This window comes from Symphodus melops (genome assembly GCF_947650265.1).
Source record: "Symphodus melops genome assembly, chromosome: 16".
Lineage (NCBI taxonomy): Eukaryota > Metazoa > Chordata > Actinopteri > Labriformes > Labridae > Symphodus > Symphodus melops.
The window spans coordinates 3,896,109-3,918,633 of record NC_136706.1 but is presented as its reverse complement, the minus strand read 5'-3'; the positions used below and the strand labels follow the sequence as shown (position 1 = coordinate 3,918,633).

The 22,525-nt window shown below is 40.0% G+C and overlaps 1 protein-coding gene across 1 annotated transcript in view; it reads right to left on the bottom strand.

Annotated features, from left to right (window-relative positions):
- astn2 (astrotactin 2) overlaps positions 1–22,525 on the bottom strand; it is a 278,125-nt gene that overhangs the window by 152,681 nt on the left and 102,919 nt on the right. Inside the window, exon 4 of the mRNA XM_079363577.1 lies at positions 21,808–21,960. Within this exon, the coding sequence (XP_079219703.1) occupies positions 21,808–21,960 (153 nt within the window). The remainder of the gene's footprint in view (positions 1–21,807; positions 21,961–22,525) is intronic.

The window sequence follows — 22,525 nt, the reverse complement described above, 5'->3', positions numbered from 1 at the left end:
AAGAGAGAGCGGCAGCGCATTAACAGCTCAGTGAACATCAAATTCAATTTCACGTTTGATAACTGCACAGATACATCTCTTGTAATGTTCTTTGAGGACATTTTTTAAGACCCTGACCGATAAATTGGTGGACAAATCTACAAATCAACACCAGCTTGTTGAGTGACTATTCATATCGGCTATTTTATTGCCGGTATGCACCGATAAGACTACATTTATTGACCAGTCAAATAGCATTTTAATTACAGTTTCATTTGACTGTAGCGGTTCTCCTTCACCAGTAGAGTATGGGGCGGCTGTGGCTCAGTCGGTCATCTCTTAACTGGAAGGTTATGGGGTTCAATCCCCAGCTCCTGCAGCCAAGTCCGATTTGGCAAGAAACTTAACCTCAAGTTTGGGCAGCGGCATATAAATGTGTATGTTTGGGATAAGTCTCTTTCCGTAGCAACTGCTGTCATCTGTGTGAGTGGGTGTGAATGTGTGGGTGTGACATGCGGTGTAAAAAGCACTTTTGAGTCAGAAGACTAGAAAAGAACTACAGAAGCTCAAGTCCAATTACCGTTTCAGATACATCGGTATTTCAGTGCAGCTCCTTTGCACATTTCGCTGTGGAGTTCTCACATTCTGTCTGTGGACTCATTGCCAACTTTCCTTCATAACACCTCTGTATTTTGGCCCTACAAGGAAATTGAACGCACCTCCCGCCTTGAGCCGACTGAAGGTCTGACTTCTGAATTGTGTTGTACATGATTCTGTACGTGTTCTATGAATCCCTTCATCTGATGCAAAGACTTCATATACAGAATTAAAGATACACTTTGCAGCCTTTAAGACTCTCTCACTCAGGCCCCATGTGCATTTTGTCGTATTGCTCCTCCAGTAGTGGCAAAGAAACCTATTATGTGTATCAAGCTTAATGAAGCCAGAGGAAAACAAGTCATTTGCATGATGTCTCCTTAAATACTTTCACAGAAAGGGGAGAGTAATGTTTCGCTGATCACACAAAAGAAAAGGTGTGTTGACAGATGCTGTGTGAGTGTATTTGATCCATGGCAGGTGAATTGTGCTCCCAGGCTAGGGCTCAGGTTTGATAAATAGCACACAGAAGAATACGTCTCAAACAAGGTGAAATAGTCTTTGGAAAACTGGCCCTAGGTCTTTTCTATTTCACCGCTCCACCACATTTCCTCCTCTTTCAGTGTATTTTCTTTGTCTTTATCTTGCTTCTTTTTTTTTTTTTTTTTTATAAACTCCCACAGCGGTAATACCTTCAAAACTGAGACCCATAAAACATCAACTCCCCGAACGCTGAGGCTAAACTGCAGCATGTCAGTGCTACAAATTTCAATTACCAGAGCATACCCATCTCATTTTTACAGTCCCCCTTTCACAGTCCTGAAGTCCTTTGGATAATTTCAGAGTCCTTTCGGGACTATTTCCACTTTCCCAAAACCTTCCTTTCCAATTTCCTCTGTTTTCTTACAGAACAATGGTACTCAGGCGAATCTCCGCCCCCTCCACTAAACATCTCATGTATCTACAGTTTCCTTTTTAATGCAATTGAAGTGTTATAAATACCTTCAATCTACAGCTCAGAGTTTGTAAAACTGGAAAAGAGATACATAATTCATTACTACACTGCTCTCAGTCTCCTCGTCTGACTTTTTGATTTCAGCAAAGCAAAGGGACCTGCTGTCATCATTAACATTCTTCTCACCGATGACAACAGAAAATGTTTCTGTGCATAAAAGACATATTCTGTCAGACTGGAAATTCACACTTTACATCAATGCTGGGCAGGAATCAAATCACAGACACAGACAGAAAGGAATGCATGTCAGTAAGTTTACTGGGCAAGGAACAAAACAGTATGTGATGTGTTATATACTGTAATTATCAGCATGTACAGTATGTAGTAGGAACTGTAAAATCCAGACTATAAGACAGGGGCTTTGTTAGGTATATTGACTGTTGCTTCCATGTGGAGTTTGCAAGATTGCTAGGTAGAGGTTGTGAATAACAAACACAACCTGTCGACTTATGGGCCCAGAGTACTGCTGCTCATCTCTGCTGGTCACTTGTTGTCTTTAATAGAGGAGGTTATTCGATAAAGCACCCCACAAGGTTGATTTACTTCACAGTACAGCTCCATTTTCTTTAGATTCATGACTTTGGGCGTACCTGTTATCTAGTGGTTAGAGCATGTGTCCCAGGTTTATGGTTTAAATCCGACCTGTGGCTCCTTACCCACATGTCATTCCACACTCTCTCCATGGTTTCTGACTCTGTCCACTGTCCTATCTTTAAATAAAGGCATCGAAAAGCCCAACTATTAATATCCAAAGAAAAATAATGAGGGAGAAAGGCTGTTGAATTTCAGCGTAGCGGCAGTGTGTGTGTGTGATGGTGGCGGCTGCGCCTGCTGTCGTGGCGGCAGGTGTCAGGAAACGGTGAACTAAAGCTGTGCAGTGGAAAATAAATATTCAAAAGCTATAATATAAGACCCTTAATAAAACATAATTTGAATTAAATGAGCGAATAACAGTATCATTAATTGTGGAAAAAAAATTGAAATATATTTTTTAAGTTGTAATGTTTGATATTTGTCATCATAATGCAGTGTGGTTAGAGCACAGGAAGATGGGAAATAATCAGGGCTGATGTTGATTAAAAGCTTAGTTTTGGCCTGAACGCTGTGCCAATCACTGGTCCCAAGAAACAAGCTAAATTTATTTACAGAGGACTAACAAGCCAAACAAACATACATTCAGTATTCACAGCAGGTGAATTACTGCCCGGCTGGCTGTCTGGTTGTTAAGTGGTGCCAGAGTGTGTGGCCGTGCAAGGAAGGCAGAAATTAATAGTGTATGGATTGTACAATAAATTATAAATCGGGGGTTAGCTTCAGAAAGCAACCATGGAGTCGAGCTGCCAGGACACAAAGTCCTCAGGAACACTTCAGCTGAGGGACGGTTTGGCAGCGAATTTCCAAAAAGCACACTGCCCAATCAATAGGCCGCTGTTTGGATTAATGTGTATAATAATGTAAATTTTAAAACATTAAATTGCTCATTTAGGTGGGGGGAAAAACGTAATTTTAATTGTGGTTATAGTCGATAAAACTTAGGTACGCTAACATTTTGTCAGTTATACTCATATTTCTTTTTATCTGCATCATTGTACAAAAAAATAATGGTGATGGTGTCACAAAATGGCAGGCTTAGTTATTGTTGGGTTCAAAGCGCACATGGCTTCCCTAAAATTTCTCCATTGGTCCCACAAAAAATTAACAAAACAATTAAAACCCAATAAAAACATCAAACTAAGCAGATTACAACAACTCTTCTTTGGACAAAGGCTGTCAGGATGGTCTGCCAGCGGGGCACAGCTAGCTTATCAGTAGCTGCTAAGCTTGTTTTTTAGGAAATAATTCCTTTGGTATTCAACTTCCCCAGGATTATTTTTTAAATATTGAATAATATATAGATGTTTCAGTCTCTCCAAATCAAATGGACTAAGTTTTATTAAGTGGACAACACTGAATAAAACTGTTAAAACCAACACATTCTCCGACCCACTTTGAAGGAGCTAGCTAGGCTGCGAACAGCATGCGGCATGAATCCGAAGCAAAGGATTGTTTAGCTGAGGCTTTGTGTTGTGCCACCAAATTTGATTAGAATGACTCATTTATAAAAGGGTACAAAGGTGTTATAATTGTAGAGGAAATTTCACACATGAGGGTGAATAATAATGTTGACGTGAAGACTGTTTTGTGTGACAGGTGGCTTTTACATTACAATGTGTTATGTTTATAATGAGTGTCTGTGCCTGTGTCTGCACTCTCATTTAATTTATGCAAATGTGTGCATGTGACTCCAACTGCTTTCACACAACTTCAATATGACCTCACTGACTTTTGTAACTGTCTGAGCGAGACAAACTGCTTTGACTTGTCGCTGTTCGACTTCAAGCTCAATGTCAGTCCGTATTTGTATACTGCACTGTTTTGTATATGCATATTCAACGTGCGTGTGTGTGTGTGTGTGTGTGTGTGTGTGTATATAAAGTACATCTTTGACAATGTGTTTGTGAGTAAATTAAGCTGACAGCAACACCAGTCCCCACATGGCTCAGCAACTGGTAATCACATTAAGGCACAGCTGTATTCAGCAGTCAGGCTTTCTGAAACAGGCAAGTTAAATATGTTCAACTCAAAGCCAACACAAACTGACATCTACATCTTCAAACAGGAGTAAGAGTATGTAAATGTGTCATCTATAATGCACCGACAGCATCTGAGAGCCTGTAAGAGCAAATTTGGGAAGTTGTATTCATTCACTTGTATCTGGGGAATTAAAATTAAAAATGTATGTCAATGGATTTGGAAACCAATTTGCAAATTAAGTGCATCCACTAATATGCTAACTTCAGTTGTTGGGTCGCTGGCCCTTTAAGATAGACTTTTTTTTTTTCCTAGCCCGTCAACTTCAGTGTATCTGATGGCTGTTGAGCTGCAGGCTGACGTTGTGTCCCATTTCTACAGTCTTGCACCTTAAGAACAAGATCATCAAGATCATATAAAGTTTTAGGACCCCTTTCATTCTTCTCAAACTTTTGAGTGAGTAAAAACAAATTAATTAAAAGTGTATTACTTGCCCACATAAGACTCCACCATCTCGTCTGACTTTCTTCGCAATTAATATTTGTATATGTCAGGCCATAAAGGACGCACCAGATGGATCCTTTGTGGTCCAGGGAAAAGAAGGAGGAATTTGTTGGCCATATTTGAAGGAGCCTTTGAAATGAGCCGCTGTGATGCCATCGGTTTCGAAAGGATGGAGCCCCTGCATCGGGACACAGCTTCCGTTTGCCACCTCAAAAGACACATTCCCACTTTCCAAGGTCCTTTATCAAGCTCCACCTCTACACCAGATGCCCTCGAATTTCCTCCTTTTCTCCATCTCAACACCTGTTCCCTATTCTAATGAGCCCATAAGTGTCCTGACCTTCCCTACACTGCTGACCCATCTCCGCTACTGTAGACTCTTTCCATTGTTTGTTGATTGCCATCATTAGTACTGCCTTGTTGCTTTTCGTTGCAGGAGTAATTTTACTAAGTACTGGACCTAAACTGCCAGCCTTTCTTTTTTTAAAAGCTTTCTTTCATTCTTCTATATCAATAAATGCTTTTAAGGCAGGGTTGGTCTTTTTCTCCAGTTGCACTTTTTAAGATATTGGTTGAAATTGTCTTTTTAACTTTAAATGTTAATAATTCATGTGTTCTGAAAAAGAATCTCTGTCATCTGTAGCAGTTTGTAAACCTTTAAAAAACTTCCACCAATGTCTATATTGTCAAACTTTTGCCTAAATATGGACGACACGTATTGTTAAAAAGGAGCTGTGAAAAAAAAGCTGTGTTCCAGTGATGACAATAACTAACCAGACCTATTTCTGTTTTTGTAGCAGGGTGTTAACTTGTTAATTTAAGCTGTAAAAACGGGCTGTGGTGTGTATGTGACTTCATGAGCTCGTGGAGTGAGTCTCAAATTTATACTCGACCAACTGCAGGATTTTGCACTTCTGCATTGGCTTTAGTTTTCAAGACCGGTTCGTAGTTTCTGCTTGGTGTTGATCTGGATAATCTGTCTTCTTTTAAGCTCCTGCAAGGAACTTTTGGGTTTTGTTCATTTTGATGCCCCCTGTGGACAACGAGGTAAAATGAATCTGTTTTCTGATCTTGTCCTGTATGCGTTTAAGTTGCATTGTATAATTGACAAAAAAAAGGAATTTAAAACGGACACTTCTCAGTGATAATGGGGTTTGCTTGTGTAGGCCATATAGAGGCCCAAACACTGGGACAGAAATTGGGAAAAAAAGCTCTTGGGTGTTCTGCATCCTTCGCCAGGAATCTGTTGCAGAATGACATGAAACTGTGTGTGTCCATAAATGTGTTTAAATCTAAAATGAAAGACCAGGAAGCAGATTCTTTTGATTGTCTTTATGGTATTTTCAACATGACTGCTTGAACTAGTGACTTCCAGATTCTACTAATAAGTGGTTCTCATTTTAGTGTTTGGTGAATTGTACTTTGTGTGGGACAAACCTGGTTAATAAACAGTTAAATAACAACAACAACAATAATAACTAAATAGCACTTATTTGTAAAAAAAAAAAAAAAAAAAAGACCCAAATGTTGGCCCTATGCCACCCCATGGTGTCTTTACCGCTGCACGAGCTGCTTAATAAAAGGTGAGAAAACAACATACAACCAGGTGCAGTGGGCCACTGCATCTGTAATTACCCATAACAAGCTGTCACGCCTGTTCGGCAATCGTGTATCTAAAATCCATAAAGTGGCTCACACACACACTTACCCCTTACTTATTAGCTCCAAATTGGCGGGTTTGCTCTTGATGCAGAAGGGATACGATAAAAGAAATATAGAGGTTAGTGAATAAATACCAGGCCCACTTGAGTACAAAAGCCAAGTGGTGCCTTGTTAGGCCTCCCACCTTTTCAAGTCCTTCCTCTCCCTTTATAAAAGGGAGCGACTCATAAATTTCAGTTGTAAAATGTGTCAGTGGTGCTTATACTGTGATGCCCCTCTGTAATAACTTTTCAGCATGTCCAGGTTGTTTATGTATAATAGGATTGTGTTTGTGTGTGCGCAGACTAGAAAAAAAAATACAAAGTGCAACAGCAGAGTGAAGGAGTATTGATTGGGATGCTTTAGGATTGGCAAACAGAGCAGCAGGAAACTAAGAAGAGGAGACAAATGAGTGAGAGACAGAGAAAGACAAGGGGAGGTAAACCACCGTGACTAACCTGCGGGTATCCTTAAACAATATATGCAGCTTCAAATTCAGAAAATAAACAAAGACGGAAAGAAATCAGAATCCCCATGTTGGGATGTAGTATGGCTGTAGATGTACCGCCGCAGGCCTAGCTTCCAGATCCCTACCCCTCCAGGATTTCTTTGTTTCTTTCTTTGTGTTTGTGCTTGCTAAATAATACTACAAAACACACTTCTCCTCAAATCATCACAGAGTACAACCAACAATGATTACCAATTCTGATATATCTGTTGTTCATTGTTTATTTTTGTTAATAGTTTGGCCTCAAAAAAAAAAAAAAAAAAAAAAAAAAGTAAAGAAATGAAGATAGAGTCTTTTTCAAAAGCCTAAAAGTGGCAGGCAGGAAGGTCGGACCCAAGCACAGAGTACAGGCACATTGTTTTTTGAATAACGTGACATAAAGGCAAACTAGCATGATTTTGAAAGTAGCGTTTCCTGAGTGCTCTGGCTAAACTCACCCCCTCCTCTCTGTGCTCCCTCCAAAGCCACGCCCCCTTCTTACATGCACTTAATTGAGACTATGTCCTCATGTCTCAATGAGAAGTACACTAATCTTTACCATAATACACAAAAAAAGGGGATGTTTTACCACTCACCCCGGCCAAAAACAAACTCAAAGTATAAACTGTTATCTGCGACACGCTTTGAGTGTGGGCTAGTGGACACAAAGAGCAGAGAGACAGGGAGGCGTGATTGGTTTATCAAATTGGTACCTCATTCTAAAAACTCTAAAATCTATCTATTGTCAGGCACCTGAGCAAGTTTGCTCAATATTTTAGACTGATAAAAAGATAGAAGATCACTCTGCAGGAAAGTCAGGTACCGTCTACCTCACAGGGAGTTAAAAGGTCAGAATAATGTAGATGTAGCTCCAGTAATGGAAAAACCATGCTGTGGCACGGTATTATAAAAGCAGTCCTAAAATGAAAAGACAGCCACTGCAGGGAGGCTGACATTAGACTGGTAAAGAGAAAAAAAAAAGATTTCCCATTTCATTACAGCTATCTTTCAAAAGAAATAGAGACAGATGTCCTTTTAATACAACAGGTAATGTTTTTAATAATCCTAAAAAGATTACAGCACCTCGGGCTGTATCAAAGTCTGTGACTCAAACAGAGGATAAAAGGGCGATCTATCACTTTAGGGGACCTTGTCCTGCACATTTAAGCCATGACTTATAAAACGAAACAAAATCCTTCCATACTCTAAATGTCTAACATGTGATGTCTAGCAGTGAACCGTTGGTGTGAAAACTGAAAAAAAAAAAAGGCTGTTATTCCACTGGTTGTAAATAGCATCATCTGACACCTACCCACTGATAGAGTGAAGGAAATGAAATGACTCATAAAGTGATAGTTAGTATTATCACTGATGGTCTCATTAGTTTTTAAGTCTTCGAGAGGCTTCAGTGTTACTTCCTGAGAGTTTCATTACAAATAAAATCACCCAAATAATCAACTTATTTTGAATGTAATAGTCTCAATTGGATGATGCATCGCTTACTGATGTTCTATTTGGATCTAAATCTCTAAAGACGAGGTGGTCTACATATAAAGGCTGTTAGTTTTAATTACTCTATTTAAAACAGTTCGCCTCAGTGTGTCTCTCAAAACAGAGTCAAATTATCTGGAGTCAAATTTGTAATTCAAAGGCAATGACATTCACAAGCAGTGGATGTAACCATTGATAGACAACCTCCTGTGTTCATGGAGGTTAAGATCTGCTTTCTATGCATGTGATTTGTCATTTATGTTCTGGTTGGACCTTTGAATTATTCATTCAGTTTATTTGACTCGGTTATTTCCATCAATGACATAAGAAAAAAAAAAGAAAAAGAAAAATACACTCAATCCAAAAAACCATCACCTGTGTCTTGAATGTAAATGGCACTGCTGTAGGCGACATCAGAGACTGTCCCCGCACACTTTGACTCAAAGTATCAAAGAGCGTTGTCCGGACCAAGCGCACTATCAACAGATCAGACTCAAAGGTGGCATGTAAAGAACCATGCTGAATTTGCCAGCAGCAAATTGAACCGCCGCAACACGAGGCTGTTTATCATTGCTTATAAAAAGGGACTGGACATGACCTGCATCTAGTTAATGCCAGGCGGTCACACATGCAGTCAAACCCAGTTTGATAAAGGATGTGCTGCATTAATGAAATGTGGGACAAAATGTATTGTTAGTGCAAAACACTCCGCTGTATCATAGAAGTTATGTTTGTGTACGCGTAAATTCTGCATCCAATTACATTGTGCTGACAAAGGTGTTTACTGCCTGCATTCTTTTTCCCAGGAAATAATTTACTCTATCCAATTAAATGAATGAAGTCACAGGGAAAGGAATGGTAGTAGCTGTTGGCTTCGCCATCACGAGCCATTGACATGCTGTGTGGACAATTCAACTCCAGAGCACTGCTGAGTTACCATTTAACAAGGCATGTAACCCTTTACTGCAACTATTTAGTAGCCCAACCACTCATCTTTCCAAAACAAATTACATATAATATCTGATGTTTCTTTTGCTTTATTTTAGTGGCGCTCAGTGTAAGTTTATCTGTCTGTTTATATTCTCGCACATGTTCACTCCCTCTCTCTCTCTTTCCGCCATCTCCCTGCTATGGTGATCAGCTGATTTGTGGCGTTTACTCTTTGAGTAACAGTCCAACCACATTCTGCCAAAGCCTCTCGAAATCAATCATCCTGCCGCGGTAAAATGATCGAACCTGTTCTCTCTCTTCCACAGTCAGTTTGTCATTTCAGTGGGATCGCTGCGACCCTCGTCCATTCCATCTCCACAGAGTTCAGATGCAGCCTTAGAAACCCACTCACCCAATCACATCCTGCATTCTTCCACCACACCACCAGTGTCTGGACTCCAAAGGCGGAGTATCCTATCCGTCTGTCGACCTTGCTAACACTCTGAGTGCGTGAAGTCGTCATGAAGAGGTCTATTCTCCAAAGACATTGCACATTTAACTTTTCCTAAACAGTAAGATCAATAATTAGGAGACTCTATCTTAAGTCTCTCCTGATTGAAATACAAATTCAGTATATCCCACAGAATGCTGCTGTTCATTCATGAAGTGGTTGAGCTCGGGCAGAGTGGAGGTGGTGGGAGTCATCTATTAAAATAGGTGAACACACTTAACACAAACGCACCTCTCATCTGTTAATACTGACATTGGCATGTCCATCCGTCCTCCTAACGTTTCCTTACAGCAGTGTGTGTCTGATCTTTTCACAACACTAATATAGCTGCATTTTAAAATGCTTCACTCAGTGTTCCGTTATCACAATGGGCGATCTGATTGCAGACAAGCCGGCTTGGCAATGACACAGCAGGTCCAGTGGAGAATGACTGGGATTTTTTTCTTTGGGAGGATCAGGGACAAAGTACTTTTCAATCAAAAACTTGCTGTGGAAGCCCTATAGACACACAACCATACATTTCACTTTTCCCATGATAATGGGGAAATTTCTCAAATTCTTGAGAAAAAAAAAAGTTAAAATGAGACTGGATTTTGATAAAACAGACAATTTTCTTGTTGTCGTTGAGTCCTAAACTAAATGGATGCACGCCTCTTTGGTCTTCTGGACTTTACTGATACATTCATTATCAAAGTCTTTGACTGATAGGCTAGTTACCAAATCTCCTCATTATGAGGATACAGAACATGTTATTTAGTCTGCAACAGTTGCCTTGAAAGCACATTTGGCGTTGCTTACGAGTTCAACGAAAAATTCATGATGGATTTCAGGGGTATAAGGAGAAAAAAAGTAGCGTTCAAAAGAAGCAACTTCACTTGTAACCTGCATCAACTCTGCACAGCTAGCAACACTTTCTAAAGTACATTCTGTTTGAGGAGTAAAGGATCATCTTCGCAGCGGCTGCTCCAGAAGCCGGGCTGACTGAGACAGACGGGGGATAAACCGGAGGACAAGGGCTGGCGGTTTGCTCTCCTCCATGTGTCAACACCTGCAGCATTCTCAGTCACTGCCACACATCTTCAAATGAACTGAAAAATGTTTCCACATTACCAAGTAAGCAAAATGACTTGTTTCATAGAAAGAGTCCTGAAGTCCAACGGACAACCTCTCCCAACAGACTTCAAACATCTATTCTTCTGTTAGGTGGTGGTGGGGCGTGCTCACACTCTTTTAGTCAGCTAGGCCCAAGTTCGACTTGGTTGAATGCACCCCATTAAGTTTGGAAAGAATGAGAGAAGTCATAGCAGGGGTTTGAACCGACGACTCCCCGACTTCAAGTACAGAGCTGTAAGGAAGCATTACTTTTTTAATTGGCTAACTGAGGTGCCATTCCGGAGCTCTGAGTGCAGCCGCCATGTTGATGTCTTGGAAGACAAATGAAGTGTTTCATGAAATACATTGTTGAAAATTTGAAGCAATCTCAGGACCTATATGGATATAAAGTGTTTTAGATGAATAATCATTATACTGAATATTATACCGTTAAACTGAAAATATTTGGAAATGATCACAGACAACACGATGTATGACATGGGTTAAATGTACACACAGATGTTGAGTACACAATTGTTGGTTTAAGAACACACCACAGGGCCAACGGATTACTAACATTAAATATCTTCAAGTTAAAAGATCCAACAAACAGAAAATGTGAAGTATTAAACTAACATCAGCCTGGGCTTTACTTTGACTTTGTCCCTGACGTGCATTAGTGATGAAACATGAAAGACTACGGTGCACGGAGGCAGTGAGAATTTGTAACCATGGTGCAGTACATATTTGCAGAAAAGTGATCTCTATTTGTTTCTCATGGCGTCATAAACACATATTTTTTGTTCTCAATGGACTTTCTACATTGCTGCCTCAATGCAGCCATGACAAAAAGAAGACTGATTAACATCATGATGGAAATAGTTTCATTATAAATGCATCGTTTAAGAATGTGTTGAAATGAGATGTGTCTCCTGAAGGATTTCTTTAGCATCATTTAAAAAGTATGCAACATGAATTAACCAAATTAAAGGCCATGAAAGGAACAGATTTGGTCTGATAGAACTGTATAGTTACTGTATCTTTGTTGCCCCCTCTCTGTATACATATAGAACAGTCACACACTGCTGTGCCTTGGCAGATCAGCTGTATGGCACGTTGTGGAGAAGCCCCTGGGCTGCAGTCCCCAAGCTGTAATCGCCGTGTTTTGTCTGCAGCGAAGATTGAGGACCGCTGAAATTGAAGCCGAGCACAGAATGAATCCAAGCACCATGGATCAACACACACATGCACACATTCTCTGCCTCCCTCTCCCTGTTTCTTGCACATCTCTATACACACACACACACACACACACACACACACACACACACACACACACACACACACTACATGGAGCACAACTACTTTCATGTGCTACTTCAAAGCGTCAATTAAACAGGAGAAGAGCTGGATAATAACCATAAGGTTATCCTCATCGTAATGAGCCAAAGTATTGGTTGTGACACATCAAAACAGCAGCACAGCTTCTAGCCAGCACATGGAAATATATCCCCGACACAGCAGGGAGCAGCGTGCATGCCAATGAGGTAGGAACTTTTTAAAGGACATATCTTAATGCAATATGACAAAGCTGTGATTTGTTAGGACTTCAAAGAGTTCTCCAGACTTTTTGCCTGTGAGATAACGACGATGCTTTTCGTTTTGTTCCCCTCGTTTCACAAAACAAATTCTCTAAGCTCTTTGTTTATCTGTGTGAGTTTTGACAGAACTGTGTTAAGAAAGTACTTCTTGTATGCTTAAAACATGGTTGAGGTATGTTTATGTATATTTGACCATTGAGGCTCAAGGTAGAGTGAGGCAGCTGTTTTGGAGGATAGGTGGGTTTATGCCCAGAAACTTTGGAAATATTTAAAAATAATAATAATGATTATAATAAAATAAAAGAAAAACTGTCATGTTTTGGGATTTTTGTGCTTCCCACGTGTGTTGTTTTGTTTTCCGTGTCTGTCTGCTCCTTCTGTGTTTCCCTTCCCCCCTAATTATCCTTGGGTTCAGGTGCGTTCCACAGGTGAATCCATAGACTGTAAAAATAATGGACGGGACAAGGTCCCCTGTGAAGTGAAGCTTTTTTTTTTAGATCGCCCCCTACTGACTGGCTGCAGTATAGGTCATAAACCCCGCCTCCTCAATGATAACAGACGGGACTTGGGTCAAACTGTTAAGTTAAAATACTCGTCACATAATTTTTTTCCAGACCTAAACTCTGCTGTGATCATTAGATATTATCACCCTACATGGTGTTCAAGTGCTCATTTTTCTGTGAAGTTTGTTTTAAATAAGTTATTTGAGGTTAAAAAACGGGATTTTACGTCATACATGGCGATGATTGACAGCCGTGGATCTTGCGTAGAGCTCTTGGTAAATAAGCAGTTACGTCGTGAAGTGAAGCCGGGACGACATGGAGCTTTTCTGTTCAGTTTTTTCGTCTTTTTTGAGCTGGTGAAAGCTGTTTTTTCTGCAGTAAACTAATGTCACGGACCTGTGGACTCTAAGGGAGGTTTGCAGTTTTTACAGTAAGTAACAAAGTTTGATTTATGTGTCATTGCTTAAAGCGCTATCGAGCGAGCTAACATATTAGCAGTCTAAGCTAGTTTAGTTATCAGGCATGATTTATCTTTTTATTTTACTTTTTAATATGAGCAAACCTAATAACTGACATGATATGTTTCTTGATATTGTTATATCGTTGTTGTGAGTGAAATTGTATTTAAAACCAAAACACCTTAATTAAAATCAGCTCATAGATGCCGTTCATTGACTGTACAGTTATGTTTCAGTAAATAATAAATAGGTCTGGTAAGGTTTTTAAAAAAGTATCAAGGACAAAAACAAAGCTAAATACTATAAATCTGTATAATTACTGATGTGTACATGTTTACAGTCTGTGTAAAGAGTGTGTTATACAGACATTAACATGTCACCATGCAGCCTGATATTTATAATACTGTATAATGAGGGAGAATATTTCTCTAGATATCAGGATAAAACTAAAGTAAGCTCTGATCTAATATAACTTCTGTCTGATTTAAGAGACTGACAGAAACGTGAACACAAACAATCAGCAGTGGTGTAATATAATATTAACCAAGCATCATACTGCTTAAATCTGTCAAATATTCAGCATGAGCTTACACACACAGTACCAATCCAATAATCACAAGTTGATCATGTTGTACATTTAATGACGCTTATTAATAAATGGTGTTATAACTTCACAAAACCTGACACAGACTACAAAACAGGCTGCTTGTGATGGTGGTTAGGAGACAGACAGGCTCAATAAAAGAAGGCATAAAGATCACGTTTCTCCCAAAATTATATATTAATGTTTTTTATTTTGCATCTATAATCATTAATGAAGATTTTATGTCTTTTAATAGGTATTTCCCTGTTTTCACCAACATATTATACATTAAACTGAGGATTTCCTTTTTCTCATGTTGTCTCTCTCTCTCTCTCTTCCAGCTCGTCCTCGGAGGATTGCAGGACCTGACCACTGCTTCTCTTACCAGGGCGTTTGGTCTGATCTTACACTGGACGGCGGTCTGTTGTGAAACAGTGGGCCGAGTGTCGCGCCTGAGCCACAGAGGACGCAGCTCGCACATCCTGAGCAATGTTTGACTATTCATTCAAAAGATGAACGGAAGAAAAGAGAGGCTGTTTAATACCGAGGTTTTTCTTATAAGCCACATTTTCTTTTTGTTATTTTTAGATTAATCTGCTTTAACTTTAAAATACTGTGCATTCATTTGCCTCTTTCAAACCTGTATAACCCACAAAAACCTTAAATACTACCCTCCATCTAACTGAACAATCAAGTGAAAGAAAGTAGCTTAAAATACCACACTATGTTTTTAAGCACAACCTGTATTTGTTAAAGTTACAAGACTAGTGTTACATTTCATGTGATTGAATAAAATATAATAATGTAATTGCCTTCTCAGTCGTGTCTGTATCATACCACTCTACTGTCTTTATGTGCATGCTGTCTTTAACACTAACCTGCATTAAATGTTCAGCACTCGAGTGTTGATGTACTTTTAAAGCTATTTGTTTCCCTGCTGTGACTTCTGTCATTGCCCTACAAGAACATGAGACATTCTATGTTTTTACAGCTTAAAACAGGAGAGAAAAGGTTCAAATCAATAAACACTTTATTTTATTTATAACACATTGGCTGAACAGTGGTTCAGTTATAAAAGTGAGGAGGTTACTGGTTTGAATCCGTCTGACAGGAGTCTCTCTGTGAGGAGTTTGCATGCTCTCTTCCTTCCACAGTCCAAAGGTGTTCACCGAGAGGAGAACAAAGTAAGGGAGACCATCAGGTGAGCTGGCAGGGGTATCTATCAGCCATCTTTCTTCTTCCTTGGGTCTAAAATGAGGATAATAAAAAACAATGAGATAAACATGTTAGACAAGGAAAAGAACCAGAGAAAAGGTCCATACAAACAGAAACCTTCATGAAACAGATTCATTTACCAACTCCACAGTTATGCACAGAAACACATATACTCTGTAAATGTACATAGAACTGAAGTAACTACTGACAGCAGATATGACTTTAGTACTATGTGCACCACTACTTTCAATCATATAACATATTTTCACCAGCATGTTAGATCTGTACACAGCTTATGTTGCTAACTTAGCTAAAAAATAGTTTTAGTTCGTTTTTTGCCAAAAATAAAAGGTTTAATAACCCACAGAGTTAAAGAAGATAGATAGACAGATAGACAGACAGACAGATAGATAGATAGATAGATCGATAGATAGATAGATGGATCCTGAGGGAAATTCAAGGCATCCAGTAGCAATAAACAAGACATACAGGACACGAAAAAACGTTTAAATTCAATAATTAATATAAAAAGTGTGATTTTCTTAATTCCTGAATGAACTACGTTTAGATATTTGACTTGAAATATATGGTGGTTTTGTACTCACGTTTATGGTCGGTAGATGAATTTCTCTCCGTAAAGATTCTTAAGTTCTTGGCGTAGTTGGGCTGCGTAAGCTATCAGAGCGGTACGCAAAGTGGGCGGGGCGTGTTGCCAGGGCTCCTCCCGCCGGACCCTACTGCGCAGACTCTGGTTGCAAAATTCCAAGATGACAGCGCCCATGAGGCCCGTAAAAAAGCTTCACGAACGTAGAACGGAAACAGCTACAGTCCACACCCACTGGGTGAATCACATCCAATCAGCGCTGTGTTTAAGCCGGCTCTCTCCAGGCAGCCGGCGCCAGATTATTGTTCATGCTTCATCCTTGGGTTTGTACTCCTTGTGTCAGCGCTCAATCTCTAGTGAAATTTTGGATGTTTGTTTTTGTCCCCTGTGATTTTGACCCTCTCGTGTTTTTCCTCTCGTCAGCTCCCAACTCCAGCCCTACCTGCAGCTCCGTCTCCCCGTTGTTTGTTCGTCCTAATCTGGCTCATCTTCACGCGTGTTGGAATTGGGAACACATTAGAGTCGCATTATATTTACTGTTGCACTTTATTTCACCGTTTGTCACTGGCTTGCTTGTAATAACATGTATTGTTGATTGCTAACCAGTTTGTCTCTGAGTCGTGCGCCTGGGTCCAAACCATTCTGAATCGTAACAAAAACTGTGAATAGGGTGAATTAAGTGTAGCGTAAAGAACTGTGTGGCTAGTAGATGTAACATGAGCTGTTTAAATGCCTCTTATTTCACAGTTCTTTATCCTGAATACAAACACACATGACTTCTGAATCTGTATCTCCAGACATGAGACATTCCTTGTTGACTATTTCTCTGTTGATTAAGCAGACTTCCTTAGGTAGTCTAAAGGTGAGAAAACACACACACAAAAAAAACCCTAATTTTATTTAACACAGCTAAACACTGTCCAACATCCTATGGTGTGTTCAAATGACACTGCAGAGTGTGTAAAAACCACACTGTTAACATGTTATTTGTGCTTTAACAGTGGCTGGTTTATCATTGGACTTGATGGGGAGTCTTTGGCTTTTGCAGACAACCTCAAGTGGACACTTGAATAACTGCACTTCTGACTTCAGTTTTCCTTCCAACAGTGGAGGTTGCCATTTATGGAACATGTGGCCAGTAGAGATGAGAGATAGCCGGCCCAGCTTCGACAAGATTTCACTAAGGTTAAGGCCTATAAATTAAGAAATATTAATAATGAGCTTAACAAACGAGTGATTCAAGAGCAGACTAGCAAGTGTGACAACTTGAATCAGCTGGTCGACTAATCGTCACATCCCTTTCTTAAAACTGTACATCAGTCTTTTTTTACCCATTACCTAACCTGGTTTACGTCTTTAGAAAAGGGCCAACTTTCATCAGCAAGAGTTTCTAGGTGGCAGGTTCAGGGGAGAGGAAAATTCTAACCTTTCTTGCCAACTCGAAGCTTTACTGTGGCTCGACAGAATGCTACAAGCAAAAACACCCACACAAGTCTTTGATGTGTACAGTACACTGAGCAGGAGAAAAACGACAACACTGTAGCACCAGTCACAATGTCCATGCTAAGTGTGAAGAGAGCAGCATTACAGCTAAGTCCCCCACTTACTCTAGTCTCGTCTGATTGCTGATAACAGGCCTCTGGAGGGAGGGACGCACATCGACAGAGAATAAGCACATGTCGCCACACATATAGCACTTACAATTCAGCATGGACGTCGCAGACACGGGTCAAATCAAAGCACAAAAGAAAACATGAGAAAGTATAGGATAAATCACTACCCCTGTCCAAACCTCAGAGGAAAAAAGGTGGGACACTAACAGCAGCTCACAGCATGTCAATTCCACATCATTAGAACGAGTGTTCACAGAGCTGGAAAAAAAAACAAAAAAAAAACTGAATATCTAGGGGGCTGAAGGAGAACAAAAGAAAGGGCTCCTGTGCGCATCTCACTTTAATGGACCAGTCCTCTCAGATCAAAACATGAAAACCAACCTCTCTCTCCAAAACTTCACATGGCAAAAGAAAACGGCTGACTCGTGCACTTTGATAGCAGAGTGGAACAACTTCTCTCAGGGAAGAAAGGGATCTTTAATTGGACAGTTCAGTCACCACAGAGTTTACGGCCCTGCTTACACGAGCCTTTTCATGTGCCTCTTATTAAGATGAAATTTCAATGAGTATTTATAGTCTGTCTATTAGGTTTACTGTAGTGAAATGAGGCGGATAAGATAATGTCCTGATATCAAAATGCAAATCTGGGGGGACAAACTTCTGTCAAGACGGCAGAAATGAGTTTCAAACTCGCCTTAAAAGGATGAATTAGCATTAGCCTTTTGATAGCGCTCAGCTTTTCTTTTCATTTCTTTCTTTCTTTCTTTTTTTACATCAGCTCTTTGTTTATAATCTTTTTGGCAGTGTTGGCCTTGATTTTTCTTGTCAAAAAAACCATCCTACCTGCCTGAGTTCCAAGAAGTTGCCAAGTGTTAAAAGGGTAACCGACATCTGGTCAGGAGTCATAGGGTGCAATAGAGGATTGCAGGGCGAGCAGAATCCCAATCTCCTAATTATCACTTCAAATTGCATAACCTTATATCTGATAAATTATTCATGTTGATAGCAATTTTACACCTGGCCGACTTCCTGATCATGCATTGTGAAATATCATCCAAATGAGGTTCTATGAATGGCTGCCAAGATTGGAGAAATTGGAAAGCCAAGGTAGTGACTCTGTAATATATGTGTGTGAGCCAACAATTTCCGAGAGTCAAGGTATTGGACGATTCCTACAAGAAACTAGGGCAATACAAGCAGCCGAAGGAGTGAGGAATGTTGCTTCAAAGAAAAGAAAATTAAATATGCAGGTTTGTGGACACCAGGAGAGGAGGAGATGAACAGCTGCAGGGTTTAGCTGAGCAGACACAACTGCGACTGTAGTTATCCAGCTGAGAGGACATAAAGACGTGCTTTCACTTTAATGCAAAGCTGAGGTGGTTTGGGTTTTTTTTTTTAAGTATAGCCAGGCAACAAGCAAGGCACGAGAATATGTTGTTTCTATACTTCTCTTGTTCTTACTCCGTCGCAGATTTGTGGACTATCTCCACTGCAGATAGCCCTGGGCTCACTAATTTGGCTATTAGTGGGATGCTGCCCCCATCTCGAAAGCTTCAAAGAAAAGATTCTCTGCATCCTTCTTTCTCCCTAAGTGATGGTGTGCTGCTCGATGCAGACACTTCCATGTATTATACTCATAAAACACATAATGTTACCCCTCTCAAGCAAAGATCTCAAATGGTTCCTGTGATCATGAAAGCATGTTCCCTCTTTTTTTCCCTTTGTGTCACACACAACAACATAGCAGAGAAAATAATTGCAATGATGGCAGCATCATCCTAGGCTGGAAGGCACAGCTGTGTGCCCTCCTTTAATACAGAGGCAGGGATGATTTTACTTGTCCTGTCTTTCCAGGTATAGGGACCAATGGTAATGCCAATATAACATTATCTTAGCTTGAGGACTAAAAATGGGAATCAGCTCAACCTCAAAATGCCTTTAAGATCAGGAGCCCAGGTTTGTTCAGCCATGACAGAGATACATGTCTCTTACTTATTTTAGGTGGAATCACTGTGGTGCTAAAACCCTTCAACTTGGGGCTTGGATTGACAAAAAGGATATGCTTCAAACGTACATGGTCCCTTTACAAATAAAAGTTAGATTAAATGACCAAAATACACAATTATGCAAGAAAGGAAAATAAATAGCATTTCAAACTTATTAAAATTAGTTTGACATTTAAAAGAGTCACACAGCGAGAAGGACAAAGGGGTTGGATATACAGTTTAGATAAAGCAAGGGGAATAACATTCCCTCAGGGTTTGTTCCATTAACACGTGTACAAAATGAGGCAGGATGTGAGGTCCCAGCAACCTTTACTTATGAAGTTCAATTGTACCAGATTTGAAGATATTACCTCTTAGGGCCAGTGTTGACTAACTGATTATGCTAAAAGTGCCCACCACCTTAATTTGGGAGCGCTTGTTTCACTGTGCATGTCAACACAAGCTGTCCCTTGGCACTTTTGCTTTTCTTGGTACAGTGACTGCTGAGTCTTTTTTTTAAATAGCTACTTATGCTTTGTATTCACTTTTTTCCAAGGACAAAAATAATTGTGCCCTGATCTATGTAACCAGTGATGTAATATTTCTCAACCAACGGCTGTGTGATAGATAGGAAAGTATATGCAAAATACTAAAAGACCCAACGTTGGATTGTTCACCTATTCTAGTTGAAGGTGATCAGGAGGATGGTTAATTAATCTATCATTCCAAGGGAAGGTGAAGCGAGCATGCTTAATGTCTCATTTCCAGTGTTAATATCCTACTGGTCATAATGGCCCCGATCAATGACACAGAAAGCATATTTTACAACATGCCTGATTAAAAAGACTGGTGGTGCGTCTGGTAATGAGATGAATTCATTGCTGTGGCAAAGGGTGGTGACACACTAGTTTTCCATTTCTGAACTGCACCAAGCAATTTAAACAAGTGTGAAACTGTGCTTCAAGTTAAGAGGTTAGAGCGAGGTTAGAGCAGCAGAGCAAGGTAAATTGTTGAGTGTGTTATGCCAAGAGGTGATCTCACTACACTAAATAAATTGAAATCCCATTCTCTTGAAGATGTTTCGAGTTTAAGTAATGCTTGAACCGTTTTTCTGCGCTCCCTCTCGACAGAAATATGCAAAGCTTGTAAAATAGGTTCGATGCATTGGTATGCAGTCGCTTTAAGCTACATGTACTGTAAATCTGAATGGCGAATGTAGAGATGGTTACATATGTATTGACACATTTTAAAACTGGCTTTGTTTTGTGCCATGACTTACACTTGATGTTTGCATGTGGGAGGTTTAAAAAGGACCCAGCCTTCCTGGTTCGTGTACCCGTCAACCAAGCCAAACTCAATTCTGGTGGCATGTAGGGCTCCCAGTTGGCGTCACCAGCTGTCCCTGACCTTATCATTGTGTTTCTATGTGGCGCCCATGCCGCCTAGCAATTCTGAACAGCGGCAGCATGCTAAGAAATCTAGCATCACCCAACTTAACTGTATAAAGTTACAAGGTCCCTTAATTTATGGCATTAGTAAAGGTAATTGGAAGCTAGTCCATTGAGTTTGAACCAATTACTCACCTGTAAAAGTGTATTACTCTGCCACTTTAGAGCCCGTCAGCTCGTTATAATTGGCACACATTAATTCTCAGGATATGTCGGGCCACGATGGATGCTTCAGATGCAATTTTCCTGGCCTTGGAAAAGTATGATTTATTTCTTGGTCTAATTTGAAAGAGTCTTTGAAATGGGAGAGCCTTTGATGTGTCTCGGTGACACAATCTGTCTTGAAATTTGTCTTGCCTTTGTGGGATGTAGCCCTTAAACTGGTCAACTTCTGGTAGTACCCGTGCCATCCCATTACAAAAATACATAACCAAGTCAATTGGAAAAGTTTTAGTATTTTCAGTCATACAAAAATGGATGCATCAAAATCAACTCAAACCAAGTACAACTGTCATTGAGAATCTCAGCTCTTATTTGGATAATACCAAACCATTTTGCAATAGTTGTGTCTTCTCCCAAGTTGTTCCATTCTATTTGGCTTCAAATACAAATATTGAATAGCGTCTTCCAAAGCGTTTGGAATATTGTTGGGAAAAGATCATGCCATCATTACATATCAGGCCTAAAGCTGGTTTCAGATTATATACTGCCTGATGGATGAATGGATGATTCTATCTCTGAAAAATATACAATATTAGCCCACAGAAGAGCTGGTAATATTCTAAAAAGATCCAGTATGAAATTGTGAATTTTTATAATGAAAAAAACCAAACAAACAAACATTAAAATATAGTGCCTGCAAGGCCTGCAACATGCTGCCAACAAAGCTGTACACTTCTCAATTGACTTTTTGTCCTACCTCTGGTGTGGCTGGGGACCCTCCGGCGGCCTGTCGATGAGCTGTGCATGACATGCTGGTAGTGAGACATGTCTGTCGGCGTGTTAGGAACACGGAAACTGTCCTGGAACCTCTGCATCAAATCTTCCACCGACTCCGTGTTTGGGTCAATGGCTGTAAAACACAGATCCAAAGTGAAAATGGCAGGCATGTCACAAGGCTATACAGAGGAACTCTCTTTGCAAATAGTGACAGACAGAGAAGGAAAGAGTGCATGAATGCAAAGGCACCAACACACACACAATAGCTTTCGTTTTACTGGAAAGATAAGAATTTGATTTGAGTATGATATGCATCATGAGCCACTAGGCTGTCCCATTTAAAATAGCAGCACAGTATTATTTCTTCTATTTCATTTTTTCCGGCCTTTAAATGATTCCATCAATTCAATATTGCCTCATCTCTACAGGGATCCTGCCAACGCTTCCTCTGATGGCTCAGTCTCACTCTTCCTGATGAATGACTCCAAAACAACTGGCTGTGGGGACGCAGAGGGAGTCGAGTGAGAGGTCTGCTTTCGTTTTTTTGTCACAATGGCAGATTACCAAATGGAAAAGAAGGAAGGGTAGGACAATTCCTTGGACCTATCTAAATATGTTCTGGCTCAGTCATGCCAACGGAGACTAATTATAAGTTGAGATCATAGAAAGTGATTATTAATGGATGAAGCCTGGGTGAC